At 47.1% G+C, this 15,932-nt stretch overlaps 1 protein-coding gene across 1 annotated transcript in view; it reads left to right on the top strand.

The window, feature by feature from the left end:
- LOC141157215 (cytochrome P450 2D15-like) overlaps positions 1 to 15,932 on the top strand; it is a 45,331-nt gene that overhangs the window by 16,225 nt on the left and 13,174 nt on the right. Inside the window, exons 3-4 of the mRNA XM_073644208.1 lie at positions 6,837 to 6,980; positions 14,677 to 14,837. Of these exons, the coding sequence (XP_073500309.1) occupies positions 6,837 to 6,980; positions 14,677 to 14,837 (305 nt within the window). The remainder of the gene's footprint in view (positions 1 to 6,836; positions 6,981 to 14,676; positions 14,838 to 15,932) is intronic.

Here is a 15,932-nt window from a genome sequence, read left to right as displayed (position 1 = left end):
AGGGTGAGCATGTGAGGGTGAGCGTGTGCAGGTGTGCGTGTGAGGGTGAGCGTGTGAGGGTGAGCGTGGGAGCGTGTGATGGTGAGCGTGGGAGCGTGTGAGTGTGAGCGTGTGAGGGTGAGCGTGATCATGTGAGGGTGTGAGGTTGAGGGTGAGCGTGGGAGTGTGTGAGGGAGATGACCGGCTAGCACAGGGTGAGCGGGTGAGCGTGTGAGGGTGAGCGGGTGAGGGTGAGCGGGTGAGGGTGAGTGGGTGAGGGTGAGCGTGTGGAGGTGTACGTGTGAGCATATGAGGGTGTGCGGGTGAGGGTGAGCGTGTGAGGGAGCGTGTGCGGGTGAGGGTGTGAGGGTGAGCGTGGGAGCGTGTGATGGTGAGCGTGGGAGCATGTGAGGGTGAGCGTGTCAGGGTGAGGGTGAGCATGTGGTCGTGAGCGTGTGAGGGTGAGGGTGTGAGGGTGAGGGTGTGCGGTTGAGGGTGAGCATCTGAGGGTGAGCGTCTGAGGGTGTGTGAGGGTGAGCGTGTGAGGGTGAGCGTGTGAGGGTGAGCGTGTGAGGGTGTGCGTGTGAGCGTGTGAGGGAGCGTGTGCGGGTGAGGGTGTGATGGTGAGCGTGTGAGCATGTGAGGGTGAGCGTGTCAGGGTGAGCATGTGAGGGTGAGCGTGTGGGTGTGAGGGTGTGCGTGTGAGCGTGTGAGGGAGCGTGTGCGGGTGAGGGTGTGATGGTGAGTGTGGGAGCATGTGAGGGTGAGGGTGTGTGTGTGAGGGTGTGTGTGTGAGGGTGTGTGTGTGAGGGTGTGTGTGTGAGGGTGTGTGTGTGAGGGTGTGTGTGTGAGGGTGAGCGTGTGAGGGTGAGCATGTGAGGATGAGCGTAGGAGCGTGTGAGGGTAAGCGTGGGAGTGTGTGAGGGTGGGAGCATCTGAGGGTGAGCATCTGAGGGTGTGCGTGTGAGGGTGAGGATGTGAGCGGGTGAGCGTGTGAGGGTGAGCGTGTGAGGGTGAGCGTCTGAGGGTGTGAGGGTGAGCGTGTGAGGGTGAGTGTGTGAGGGCGAGCGTGTGAGGGTGAGGATGTGAGCGGGTGAGGGTGAGCATGTGAGGGTGAGTGTGTGAGTGTGAGGGTGAGGGTGAGCGTGGGAGCGTCTGATGGTGAGCGTCTGAGGGTGAGCGTAGGAGTGTGTGAGCGTGGGAGCATCTGAGGGTGAGCATGTGCGGGTGAGCGTCTGAGGGTGTGAGGGTGAGCGTGTGAGGGTGAGCGTAGGAGCGTGAGGGTGAGTGTGGGAGCGTCTGAGGGTGGGAGCATCTGAGGGTGAGCGTCTGAGGGTGAGCGTCTGAGAGTGAGCGTCTGAGGTTGAGGGTGTGCGTGTGAGGGTGAGCGTGTGAGGGTCAGCATGTGAGGGTGAGCGTGTGCGTGTGTGAGGGTGAGCGTGTGAGGGTGAGCGTGGGAGCGTGTGAGGGTGAGCGGGTGAGCGTGTGAGGGTGAGCATGTGAGGGTGAGTGTGTGAGGGTGTGCGTGTGTGAGGGTGCGTGTGAGGGTGTGGGGGTGAGGATGAGCGTGGGAGCGTGTGAGGGTGAGCGTGTGAGGGTGAGCGTGGGAGCATCTGAGGGTGAGCGTGTGCGGGTGAGCGTCTGAGGGTGTGAGGGTGAGCGTGTGAGGGTGAGCGTGGGAGCGTGTGAAGGTGGGAGCGTGTGAAGGTGGGAGCATCTGAGGGTGAGCATCTGAGGGTGAGCATCTGAGGGTGAGCATGTGAAAGTTTGAGGGTGAGCGTGTGAGCGTCTAATGGGTCAGCTTGTGAGGATGAGCGTGTGAGGGTGAGCGGGTGAGGGTGTGCGTGTGAGGGTGAGCGTGTGCGCGTGTGAGGATGAGCGTGACGGTGTGAGGGTGAGCGTGTGAGGGTGAGCGTGATCATGTGAGGGTGTGAGGTTGAGGGTGAACGTGGGAGCGTGTGAGGGAGATGACCGGCTAGCACAGGGTGAGCGTGTGAGGGTGAGCGGGTGAGGGTGAGCGTGTGGAGGTGTACGTGTGAGCATATGAGGGTGTGCGTGTGAGGGTGAGCGTGTGAGGGAGCGTGTGCGGGTGAGGGTGTGAGGGTGGGAGCGTGTGATGGTGGGAGCATCTGAGGGTGAGCGTGAGAGGGTGAGCGTCTGAGGGTGAGCATGTGAAAGTTTGAGGGTGAGCGTGTGAGCGTCTGAGGGTCAGCTTGTGAGGGTGAGGGTGTGCGTGTGAGGGTGAGCGTGTGCGCGTGTGAGGATGAGCGTGACGGTGTGAGGGTGAGCGTGTGAGGGTGAGCGTGATTATGTGAGGGTGTGAGGTTGAGGGTGAGCGTGGGAGCGTGTGAGGGAGATGACCGGCTAGCACAGGGTGAGCGTGAGTGGGTGAGGGTGAGCGTGCGGAGGTGTACGTGTGAGCATGTGCGGGTGAGGGTGAGCGTGGGAGCGTGTGATGGTGAGCTTGGGAGCATGTGAGGGTGAGCGTGTCAGGGTGAGGGTGAGCATGTGGTCGTGAAAGTGTGAGGGTGAGGGTGTGCGGTTGAGGGTGAGCATCTGAGGGTGAGCGTCTGAGGGTGTGCGTGAGGGTGTGAGAGGGTGAGCGTGTGAGGGTGAGCGTGTGAGGGTGAGCGTGTGAGGGTGAGCATGTGAGGGTGAGCATGTGCAGGTGTGCGTGTGAGGGTGAGCGTGGGAGCGTGTGATGGTGAGCGTGGGAGCGTGTCAGGGTGAGCGGGTGAGGGTGAGCTTGTGGTCGTGAGGGTGAGGGTCTGAGGGTGAGGGTCTGAGGGTGAGCGTGTGAGGGTGAGCGTGTGAGGGTGAGCGTAGGATCGTGTGAGGGTAAGCGTGGGAGCGTGTGAGGGTGGGAGCATCTAAGGGTGAGCATCTGAGGGTGAGCGTGTGGAGGGTGAGCGTCTGAGGGTGAGCGTCTGAGGGTGTGTGTGTGAGGGTGTGTGTGTGAGGGTGTGTGTGTGTGAGGGTGTGTGTGGAGGTGTACGTGTGAGGATGAGCGTGTGAGGGTGAGCGTGTGCGTGTGAGGGTGTGCGTGTGAGGGTGAGTGTGTGAAGGAGCGGGTGAGGGTGAGCGTGTGAGGGTGAGCGTGTGAGGGTGAGCGTGTGAGGGTGAGCGTGTGAGGGCGAGCGTGAGCGGGTGAGGGTGAGCGTGTGCAGGTGTGAGGGTGAGCGTGTGCAGGTGTGCGTGTGAGGGTGAGCGTGGGAGAGTAAGCGTGGGAGCATGTGAGGGTGAGCGTGGGAGCGTCTGAGGGTGAGCGTCTGAGAGTGAGGGTGAGCGTAGCAGCGTGAGGGTGAGCGTGGGAGCGTCTGAGGGTGGGAGCGTCTGATGGTGAGCGTCTGAGGGTGAGGGTGTGAGGGTGAGCGTGTGAGCGTCTGAGGGTGAGCGTCTGAGGGTGAGGGTGTGAGGGTGAGCGTCTGAGGGTGAGCATGTGTGCGTCTGAGGGTGGGAGCATCTGATGGTGAGCGTCTGAGAGTGAGCATCTGAGGTTGAGGGTGAGCGTGTGAGGGTGAGCGTGTGAGGGTGTGCGTGTGAGGGTGAGCGTGTGTGGTTGTGAGGGTGAGCGTGGGAGCGTGTGAGGGTGAGCGTGTGAGGGTGTGCGTGTGAGGGTGTGAGGGTGTGCGTGTGAGGGTGGGAGCGTGTGAGGGTGAGCGTGGGAGCGTCTGATGGTGAGCGTCTGAGGGTGAGCGTCTGAGGGTGAGCGTAGGAGCGTCTGAGGGTGAGCGTGGGAGCATCTGAGGGTGAGCATGTGCAGGTGTGAGGGTGAGCGTGTGAGGGTGAGCGTAGGAGCGTGTGAGGGTGAGCGTGTGAGGGTGAGCGTGGGAGCGTGTGAAGGTGGGAGCATCTGAGGGTGAGCGTGTGAGGGTGAGCGGGTGAGGGTGTGCGTGTGAGGGTGAGCGTGTGAGCGTGTGAGGGTGAGCGTGGGAGCATGTGAGTTTGAGGGTGAGCGTGTGAGGGTGGGAGCGTGTGAGGGTGAGCATCTGAGGGTGAGCGTCTGAGGGTGTGAGGGTGAGCGTGAGAGGGTGAGCGTGAGAGGGTGAGTGTCTGAGGGTGAGGGTGTGCGTGTGAGCGTGTGAGGGTGAGCGTGTGAGGGTGTGAGGATGAGCGGGTGCGTGTGCGGGTGTGAGCGTGTGAGGGTTGTGCGTGTTGGGGTGTGCGTGTGAGGGTGAGCGGGTGAGGGTGTGAGCGGGTGTGCGTGAGAGGGTGAGCGTGGGAGCATGTGAGGGTGAGCGTGGGAGCATGTGAGGGTGAGCGGGTGAGGATCTGAGGGTGAGCGTCTGGGGGTGAGCGCGTGAGGGTGAGCGTGTGAGGGTGACGGTGTGAGCGTGAGTGGGTGAGGGTGTGAGCGTCTGCGAGTGAGCGTGTGAGGGCGAGAGTGTAAATTTGGCGCCAATATCGCTGATTGGTCGCGATGCATCGCCGCTGACCTCTGTGCGGCAGATGAGCCGCTAACGGCCGCCATCTTGTTCTGAAATCCCGCGTCGCTGATTGGCCGCGGCCGGACCAATCAGCGACACGGGATTTCCTGGACAGAAGGACAGACAGACGGGATAAGACAATTATATATATTAGATGACCCCCTTTTGGCCTTATACATTAGTAATGCCCCCCCTTGTGGCCGCTTACAATAAAAATGCCCCATTTGTGATCTCACACATTAATATTGCCCCCTTCTGGCCTCATACATTATTAATGCATGTAGCCACAATTTTTGATGTTCTAACTGTAAAACCATAAAAGGTTGACGCTATTACTGGATGGAAGTGGGGGCAGTCCTGATACATTTCAGAACAATGATGGACATTATTACTGTACTTATGCGGGCATAAAGAGGTATTTCATTATTGTAGGGCTCATAAAAGGTGGCAATCATACAGTATGGGAGCCAGAGGAACGGAAAAATTTTTACTGTGAGAGGGTCACAAAGGACATAACTTCTGTAGTATATTACATTTTGGAAACACTGTTACTGTGCATGCAATTATAATGGCACTTTTCTTCTTCATCTGGTGAGGTATAGAAGTGGAGGGTGGGAAATAGGAAGATGCCTTTGTGTTTCCATCGGCATAAAAGCAAAGAAGAATTACTTCAACTAGAGACGTCAATGTTAAGTCATTGGATTTACCTGTACACATATACTATATACTATCTACAAAGCCCCTGTGTATAATGTCACTGGTGTTAATATTAGTGTTAGTACTGTGTTGTTGTTTTTTAATACTCGGTATAGTGGTGTTATTTACTCATTTTGTCTCTTGTATGTGGAATTATTTGGTTATTATGTGGTAGTAATATATGTTCTGGTCATGGTGTGTTGGCATTTGTCCCTTATTATTTGGTCACTATGTGGTGGTCATAAATGCTCTGTTAATGGTGTTGTGGTATTTATTCCCCCTTATATGTAATATTATTCATATATTGGTCTTGATAGAGTGGACTGTGTTGTGTGTGGATATAACTTGTTTTCTATATCAATAAGAAGATACTTTGTTGCCATTAGAGATTAAAGATAACCTGACAGCTTTTCCATGTCACTTAAACCAGCCCCATGTCTTTATCCCAATCTTTATTCTGTTTCAAACAATCCCCTTTATTTTATTTTATGTTTATTTTCTATAAAATCATTTATTTAACTTGTCTGGAGCTATACAAATCAGTGGGCAACTAGTCAAAGGGGCGTGGGACCACTGACGCCAGTGCCAATTTCAGATGGATTTGCATCTGAGGGCTCACATTCAGCCAAAATGTATTGCAGCACAGAGACCTGCCGATTCCCTGTACTGCAATACCCAATGCCGGACAATAAGAGGTTGGCAACTGACATTGGCTTGCCCGAAATGGGCGGCTCCTGGCAGTGACGTCATGAGCTGCCCATGCCGGCCCACAGAAGTCAGCTACTGGCCTCCTCGACGGCTATAGAGGAGGACGCCACGACACGTTATGGAAGCAGGGGAAGGTCAGAATAATCATTTGTTTCTTTTTAAAATGTGCTGCAGAACAACGGAACGGGCCAGTGTGGAGGGCATTATACCAGGAAGGGGCCAGTGTGGGGGGCACTGTACAAGGATTTGGGACATTATACCAGGAAGGGGGCATTATAGCAGGTCTATGGGCATTATTAAAGTCTATGGGTGGGTGGAAATCATTGGACTGCAGTTGAATGACCTCTGAGTGCAGTCCGATTTCCGCAAACTCACACAATGAAGAAGATGGAGAAATCTTGTTCTCCATCTTCTCCTGACTTGTGCTACGGTTCTCTCATTTCGAGAGAATCTGATCACACTAAACTGACTCTGTCATCTAACTCAGATAAAAGTTTGATCGGAGTGTCATTACCATAATCGATCCAATTCTCTAGGAGGAGACAATCTACGCTCGTGTGATCCTAGCCTTAAATTCATCATATGTAAAATTATCAGAACACCATTAAAATGTTTAACAGTTGATACTAATAAGTCTTATTTTACATACATGACAATGAATTCACCTATAACATATATGCAAACCAAGACTCTTTATATCTACTACTATGCATTTTGATAGTGATCTACAGAGAACTCCAAAGTGTTGAGCAATCACCTGTATACAATTCAGGGACTCCTGTGCCTTCTCTGTGTTGAGGAGGAATATGAATGCCAATAGGACCCATGGAGACAGCCAAGTACAACAGTGTTATACCGTGTTACTCCATCATGCAATATCTCCAGCTGTGCTGGGTCTGGCGATCACTCCAGCAGTTGTGCTATTATATGATACGACACTTCAGAAAAAAATTTTTGTGTGTGCAAAATTTCAGTATTTTCCATAAAATAACAATGGATTTCAGTCTGTGTGTTATCTGTTAACAGGGGTGAGTCTGGCACATTATGGTCGAGCATGGCAGGAGCAAAGAAGATTTTCCCTAACTACACTGAGAGATTTTGGCATGGGAAAAAAATCTCTTGAAACGCGAGTTTCAGAAGAAGCAGAATTTTTGTGTGCGGAGATCCAAGGTCAGTGAGCCTAAAAACTCTCTGGAAGTGAGCTTGTGGCATGAATCCTATGTCAGTGGGTAAAGAGCCAGTCAGATGTTCTAAAAACGGACCACTCATCTACCTACAGTATATAGATGTAGTATATAGATATGGTATAGATATTATATATCCGACTATTTCCCAATAGGAGCAACATCCGGGGAAAAGGAGGAGGAAAAAAAGGGGAAGATTACATGTATTTCAATTTACTATCATCACATACATCTATTGTTTTTATTCATTTTATAACTAGGACGAAGCAGGTTCGACTCTAATCCTTTCATTTTTCACTGGCAGAACACTTGGACCTTTTATTGTTTTTTATCTTATTATTCATTTTTCTCCTTTTTACCTTTCTTTTTTTTTACATGTTTTATTGCTTATGATTATAAAATGAATAACACAATAGATGTATATGATGATAATTTCTTGTACTTAAACCGCATGGATGTTATGTTGCCACTTTCACATGTGGTCGTCCTGGAAGGAGTCGAATTTGACTCTGAAATGTGTTGACAAATAAACCACCTTCAATGAATTTGTTCTGTGATTCGTTCCTGAATCGGCCGCGCACTTGAAGTCCACTTACTCTGGCTTTCTATTATTTTAGTTCTTTCATGCTTAGTAGGTGCGTGCTATTATTTTATAAGGAGTATCCTCTTTTTACTATGCAGTGAGACAGCATACGGGTGGGTGCACCGTCCTGCTTGCACAGGGCTGACAAGGGCACTGTGCTCCTTCTGCTGTTATAATAGGGGCAGATATCCCCTCTCTTACTGTACCACTCAGCTTAAAGCCGAGCCGGAGTACCAGCTAGTAAACCAGCATTGGGTTTTCCTCGTTGAAAACGTGAATATTTGTCAGTATTTTTTATAATAGGTACCTACTACCTATAAATACGGCTGGCCCTTCATATACAATGTCTGAAAGAGAAACTGTCTTTGTTGTCCACAGCATCCAAGAAAGGGAAACGCAAAAACGGAAAATGGCCCCGGGGGGATAAGACATCTTGCACGTCTTTTTTTATTGTTTATTTGCTCTTTAAGTACAACTTTCTAAGAAGCCTTTAACTCCTTCGTGACCGATTTTTCTTCCAAGAGCCATAACTTTATTTTTGCGTTGACATAGCGGTTGTTTAATTGCGGACCGCGTTGTAGTTTTGAATGACACCGTTCACTTCACAATATAACACACTGAAAAACAAAGAAAACCATTCTAAGTGCGGTGAAATGATTTTGCTTTTTCAACGTTCATATAGTGGTAAAAATGACCTGATATTATGATACTTCGGGACAGGTCTTACATATTTTTTTATTGTACATTTTAGTAACCAAAACATTTCTTAACTTTGTAAAAAAAAAATAATTTTGGTTTCTGATACTGTTTTCTTTGACTTTTTTTTAATTCTGACGATGGAGCTGTGTGAGGGCTTACTTTGTGCACGCCAGACTGCCGTTTTTTATTGACGTCATTATGGAATACATATACAGTGCTGGCCAAAAGTATTGGCACCCCTGCAATTCTGTCAGATAATACTCAGTTTCTTCCTGAAAATGATTGCAATCACAAATTCTTTGGTATTAATTTCTTCATTTAATTTGCTTGCAAGGAAAAAACACAAAAGAGAATGAAGCAAAAATCAAATCATTGATCATTTCACACAAAACTCCAAAAAAGGGCCGGACAAAAGTATTGGCACCCTCAGCCTAATACTTGGTTGCACAACCTTTAGCCAAAATAACTGCGAACAACCGCTTCCGGTAACCATCAATGAGTTTCTTACAATGCTCTGCTGGAATTGTAGACCATTCTTCTTTGGCAAACTGCTCCAGGTCCCTGATATTTGAAGGGTGCCTTCTCCAAACTGCCATTTTGAGATCTCTCCACAGGTGTTCTATGGGATTCAGGTCTGGACTCATTGCTGGCCACCTTAGAAGTCTCCAGTGCTTTCTCTCAAACCATTTTATAGTGCTTTTGGAAGTGTGTTTTGGGCCATTGTCCTGCTGGAAGACCCATGACCTCTGTGGGAGACCCAGCTTTCTCACACTGGGCCCTGCATTATGCTGCAAAATTTGTTGGTAGTCTTCAGACTTCATAATGCCATGCACACGGTCAAACAGTCCAGTGCCAGAGGCAGCAAAGCAACCCCAAAACATCAGGGAACCTCCGCCATGTTTCACTGTAGGGACCGTGTTCTTTTCTTTGAATGCCTCTTTTTTTTTTCCTGTACACTCTATGTTGATGCTTTTTCCCAAAAAGCTCTACTTTTGTCTCATCTGACCAGAGAACATTCTTCCAAAACGTTTTAGGCTTTCTCAGGTAAGTTTTGGCAAACTCCAGCCTGGCTTTTTTATGTCTCGGGGTAAGAAGTGGGGTCTTCCTGGGTATCCTACCATACAGTCCCTTTTCATTCAGACACCGACGGATAGTACGGGTTGACACTGTTGTACCCTCGGACTGCAGGGCAGCTTGAACTTGTTTGGATGTTAGTCGAGGTTCTTTATCCACCATCCGCACAATCTTGCGTTGAAATCTCTCGTCAATTTTTCTTTTCCATTCACATCTAGGGAGGTTAGCCACAGTGCCATGGGCTTTAAACTTCTTGATGACACTGCGTACGGAAGACACAGGAACATTCAGGTCTTTGGAGATGGACTTGTAGCCTTGAGATTGCTCATGCTTCCTCACAATTTGGTTTCTCAAGTCCTCAGACAGTTCTTTCGATTTCTTTCTTTTCTCCATGCTCAATGTGGTACACACAAGGACACAGGACAGAGGTTGAGTCAATTTTAATCCATGTTAACTGGCTGCAAGTGTGAGTTAGTTATTGCCAACACCTGTTAGGTACCACAGGTAAGTTACAGGTGCTGTTAATTACACAAATTAGAGAAGCATCACATGATTTTTCAAAGGGTGCCAATACTTTTCTCCACCCCCTTTTTTAGGTTTGGTGTGGAATTATATCCAATTTGGCTTTAGGACAATTCTTTTTGTGTTTTTTTTCATTGAAGACAAATTAAAGAAGATAATAATACCAAAGAATTTGTGATTGCAATCATTTTCAGGAAGAAACTGAGTATTATCTGACAGAATTGCAGGGGTGCCAATACTTTTGGCCAGCACTGTATCATGACTGTTTATTATTTTTTCTGTGGGTACTGAAATTCTGAAGGTTTAATTCTTTTATTATTTTCGGCGTTTAACCTTTGGTTTGAATAATTAGATATTTTGATAGATCAGTCTTTTACAGATTCAATACTAATGTTTACTTTTTCTTCTTTTTTTTACGTCTTTCTTAAATGGAGAACTTAATTTTTTTACAAAAGCTTTTTAAAGTTGTTTTTACTTTATTTTGTAATTGCGGACTTGAACCTACAGTTGCTTGATCGTATTGCAGTATATAGCTAAATTGCCGTTCTCCTATGAAGCCCAGTTGCCGACTGGATTTCATAGGATGACTAACAAGGCCATCATGGGGGCTTTAGCCAGCCTCCAGCTCCAATGGGAACCCTGGGGGTCTGTTGAGTTCTGATGCCGGTGCACCAGCAAGTTAGACATTTAAATGCCAATGTCAGTGATTGACAGAGGCATTTAAATAGTAAACCTCAGAGATAGATACCAGTTCCAGGAGCTGGTGTGACAGGCACATGCCAGCTGTGTAGCACATCTGTCAGTTCTTGAGCCTGCTCCATACTTTCCCTGCGATCGTATGATGTAAATTTATGTTATGTGGCCGCAAAGAGGTTAAAATTTCCTCCAAATTTGCTGTTGTGTAGTCCTTCACCTAGCTGGTCGTTCTGTTGCTTCTGATGTACAGGGTGGGCCATTTATATGGATACACCTAAATTAAATCGGAACGGTTGGTGATATCAACTTCCTGTTTGTGACACATTAGTATATGGGAGGGGGAAATCTTTTCCAGATGGTTGGTGACCATGGCGGCCATTTTTAAGTCGGCCATTTTGGATCCAACTTTATTTTTTTCAATGGGAAGAGGGTCATGTGACACATCAAACTTATTGAGAATTTCATAAGAAAAACATTGGTTGGTTTTAACATAACTTTATTCTTTCATGAGTTTTTTACAAGTTTATGACCACTTATAAAATGTGTTCAACGTGCTGCCCATTGTGTTGGATTGTCAATGCAACCCTCTTCTCCCACTCTTGACACACTGATAGCAACACCGCAGAAGAAATGCTAGCACAGGCTTCCAGTATCCGTTGTTTCAGATGCTGCACATCTCTTATCTTCACAGCAAGACCATTGCCTTCAGATGATCCCAAAGATAAAAGTCTAAGGGGGTCAGATCGGGAGACCTTGGTGGCTATTCAACTGGCCCACGACAACCAATCCACTTTCCAGGAAACTATTCATGTAGGAATGCTCAGACCTGACACCCATAATGTGGTGGTGCACCATCTTGTTGGAAAAACTCAGGGAACGTGCCATCTTCAGTGCATAAAGAGGGCAACACATCATCATGTAGCAATTTTAGATATCCAGTGGCATTGAGGTTTCCATTGATGAAGAATGGCCCCACTATCTTTGTACCCCATATACCACAAATACCATCAAGATACGAGATGTGCAACATCTGAAACAACAAATGTTTTCCCCCTCCCATATACTAATGTGCCACAAACAGGAAGTTGATATCACCAACCATTCCCATTTAATTTAGGTGTATCCATATAAATGGCCCACCCTGTAGATCCAACAACACACTGTTCATGGCTGTGCATGCTCTCTCTGCTCTTACCACACCCTTCTCTTAGTGTTAATGAGCATAGAAGGGAAAGTTATTCAGAGTGGACAGATCACACAGGCTAAGATGTATTGATGTTAAAGTGTACCAGGTGAGGCCCTAGCCCAATAATTTGGCTGGCAGTGCGCACTGAAAAAAGGGCAATGTGTCTTACGACCTTTAACTATCTAGCTCCTCAGAACTTCAATACAGATGAATACTGTAGAAGAAAAGGGAGCTATTTGCTTCCTGTCCCACCAGCCATTCTACACTGTGTGCAGAATTATTAGGCAAGTTGTATTTTAGAGGATTATTTTTATTATTGATCAACAACTATGTTCTCAATCAACCCAAAAGACTCATAAATATCCAAGCTTAATATTTTTGGAAGTTGGAGTGTTTTTTTTTTTTAGATTTGGCTATTTTAGGAGGATATCTGTTTGTGCAGGTAACTATTACTGTGCAGAATTATTAGGCAACTTAATAAAAACCAAATATAATCCCATCTCACTTGTTTATTTTCACCAGGTAAACCAATATCCGTGCACAAAATTTAGAAATAAACATTTCTGACATGCAAAAAAAAAAACAAAAAAATTAGTGCTCAATATAGCCACCTTTCTTTATGACACTCAACAGCCTTCCATCCATAGATTCTGTCAGTTGCTTGATCTGTTTTTGATCAATATTGCGTGCAGCAGCCACCACAGCCTCCCAGACACTGTTCCGAGAGGTGTACTGTTTTCCCTCCCTGTAGATCTCACATTTTATGATGGACCACAGGTTCTCTATGGGGTTCAGATCAGGTGAACAAGGGGGCCATGTCATTATTTTTTCTTCTTTTAGACCTTTACTGTCCAGCCACGCCTAGGAGTAGTTGGATGCATGTGATGGAGCATTGTCCTGCATGAAAATCATGTTTTTCTTGAACGATACCGACTTCTTCCTGTACCACTGCTTGAAGAAGTTGTCTTCCAGAAACTGGCTGTAGGTCTGGGAGTTGAGCTTCACTCCATCCTCAACCCGAAAAGGTTCCACAAGTTCATCTTTGATGATACCAGCCCATACCAGTACCCCACCTCCACCTTGTGTCTGAGTCGGAGTGGAGCTCTCTGCCCTTTACTGATCCAGCCTCTGGCCCATCCATCTGGCCTATCAAGAGTCACTCTCACTTCATCAGTCCATAAAACCTTTGAAAAATCAGTCTTTAGATATTTCTTGGCCCATTCTTGACGTTTTATCTTATGTTTCTTGTTCAAAGGTGGTCGTTTTTCAGCCTTCCTTACCTTGGCCATGTCCCTGAGTATCGCACACCTTGTCCTTTTTGATACTCCAGTAACGTTGCAGCTCTGAAATATGGCAAAACTGGTGGCGAATGGCATCTTGGCAGCTTCACGCTTGATTTTCCTCAATTCATGGGCAGTTATTTTGCACCTTTTTTGGCCAACACGCTTCTTGCGGCCTTGTTGGCTATTTGCCATGAAACACTTGATTGTTCGGTGATCACGCTTCAAAAGTTTTTAAATTTCAAGACTGCTGCATCCCTCTGCAAGACATCTCACAATTTTGGACTTTTCAGAGCCCGTCAAATCTCTCTTCTGACCCATTTTGCCAAAGGAAAGGAAGTTGCCTAATAATTAAGCACACCTTATATAGGGTGTTGATGTCATTAGTCAACACCCCTCCTCATGCACATCACCAGATTTACTTCATTGGTAGTTGGCTCTCAAGCCTATGCAGCTTGGAGTAGGACAACATATATAAAAAGTATCATGTGATCAAAATACTCATTTGCCTAATAATTCGGCACACAGTGTAGTAGGCCATAGAAATCTCCAGGAATGTGGCCTACAAGGTGCTGAAACCTTAGTGTAGGCCAACACAATGCAACATCACCCCGACCTGTATAATGGCATGTGTAACAATGTAGCAATGTAATCTCCAAAGTTGTGGTTTGCGATGTGGACAGAGCCTTAGCAGTCATAGAAGCAGAGTTTTATAGATCCTGTTAGGCTGAGTTCACACGATGCGTTTTTAATGCGTTTCCGCTGCGTTTTTGCAGCTGCGGAAACGCCGCGGAAACGCATTAAAAACGCATGGTAGAAGGGCAGCAATGTTCCCCAATTGAAATCCGCATGTGCTGTGCCCATGATGCGGATTTTTCCGCAGCGTAAACGCTGCGCTCAAAAATCCGCAGCATGTCAATTAATTTTGCGTAAACGCGGCGGTTTCGCCGCCATTGACTTGCATTAGAACGCACCAATTCCGCAAGACTGCATTTGTACTTGCGTTATTGGCGCGTTCTAATATGCGGATGGTACCCGAGTGTGGAGAAGATGAGACTCTCCTCCACACCCAGGTACCATTAAAAAAGCTGTAAAAAAATAATAAAATAAAAAATAAATGTATACTTACCTTCTGTCGGCCCGCGCACCGCTCCTGCTTGGTTCCCGGCACTTTGCAGTGAGTTGAAGGACCTGCGCTGACGTCAGAGTCATGTGACGGGTCACGTGACGCTGACGTCGGCAGGTCTTTCAATTCAATGTTGCCGACAAGGGAGAACGGATTGAGCAGGACAGCGCGGGCCATCAGAGGGTAAAGTATATATTTATTTTTTATTTTTACCATTCTCTCGGGTCACACTATATAAATCCATGCTGTTTGCATGGATTTATATAGTGTGACCTAGTTGTCACAAGCATTTTCCAAGTGATGCTAAAATCGCCTGGAAAGCGCTTGTCAATCCGCATGCAGAAACGCATGTGAATCCGCATGTATTCCGCAGGAAAAACGCATGTACAATCCGCATGCATTTTTCTGCCAGGGAGATGCAGAAATGATGCAGAAATTTTCTGCTTCATTTCTGCATCGTGTGCTCATACCCTTATAGTTGGTATTCATATTTGTATTTTTTGCTTTTGTTTGCAGGACATCCCTTTGACCCACATTTTTTGTTGAATACTGCAGTTAGCAATATAATCAGTTCCATAGTGTTTGGGGACAGATTTGAGTATGATGATGAAAAGTTCAATAAACTTCTGCGTGTCTTTGAAGATGCCTTAAAAGCAGAAAGTGGGTTTTTTGCACAGGTAAGAAATCTAAACATTTATTTATGTTTGTATATTCTGCAACCTCTGAGAGGACGGTTACCCAGACTAAAGAGATTTTTCATAGTTGGACATATTGAAAATATAACACATAGTACACTGGTAGGTGTGTTATTTTCTGAGCAACTAATTTGCTATATCCAGTAAGTGCAAGTGGCTCATACACTATCTGGAGTAAAGGGGCATTTACACTGTAAGCTAATGTTGAAAAATCGTTGTTAAAAATACTCGTTTCATCATGACATGTGAACAGGCTGCTGATCACCCCATGAATGAGCAAAAGCTCTTTCATCGGGTAAAATGATCTTTTGGGCAACACAAAAGATCATCATTCTTGCTGGTCTTGTGTAAACAGGACTCGTGCTGCCGACAACTATGGCAGCCTATGGGCTGTAAGTGATCTTACTCACTTGCTCAGTGTGTATTGTTTTTTTTGGACTTCCTGTGTAAACAGTCATTCAAAAGACCGCTGATGGGGAAAAGTTTACCCGACGGTAGTCGCATTGTCCTGCCTGTCGTTCCGAGTAAATACACTTTAAGCCAGTAGTTTATTTTTGCCCTCTTGTGCTCCAAATTAAAGCAGTGCTTCTTAAATTATGAGGTGAGCCTCACCAGTTAGGTGCTGCATAGTTATGGACGTAAACCACATATGGAGAGGCCCAAGCATCGATTTGGTCTGTTTTGTGAGGCCTGGGCATTACCTTGGACTGTCTAATGAGATCCAAGTAGAAAAAGATGAGAATCCGTAAATTAAAAGGATTATCCAGGAATATTTTATTATTATTATGGGCCTAAAAACTATCAGGCAGCTGACTACCTGCCTGCTCTACCCGATGCAGGCACAGAGTGGTTATTGCCTGCTGTGGTTGGCAATTCACCTCCATAAACAGAGCAGAGTGTCATGACGTCAGCAGAAGTCGCTGAATCGCCGGCAGCAGTGGTCAATCACCGCTCTGTGCCGGCAGAGATCGGCACTGGGCACCACAGACAATTAGGTAGCAACTACCTGCCTGTTAGTTTTTAGGCTCATAAAAAAAAAAACAGTACTGGATAATCTGGTGCTGGTCAACCCCTGAT

The sequence above is a fragment of the Phyllobates terribilis genome, unplaced genomic scaffold, assembly GCF_046119375.1.
Source record: "Phyllobates terribilis strain yellow unplaced genomic scaffold, ASM4611937v1 Scaffold_8__6_contigs__length_399053987, whole genome shotgun sequence".
NCBI lineage: Eukaryota > Metazoa > Chordata > Amphibia > Anura > Dendrobatidae > Phyllobates > Phyllobates terribilis.
This window is presented reverse-complemented; position numbering and strand designations above follow the sequence as displayed.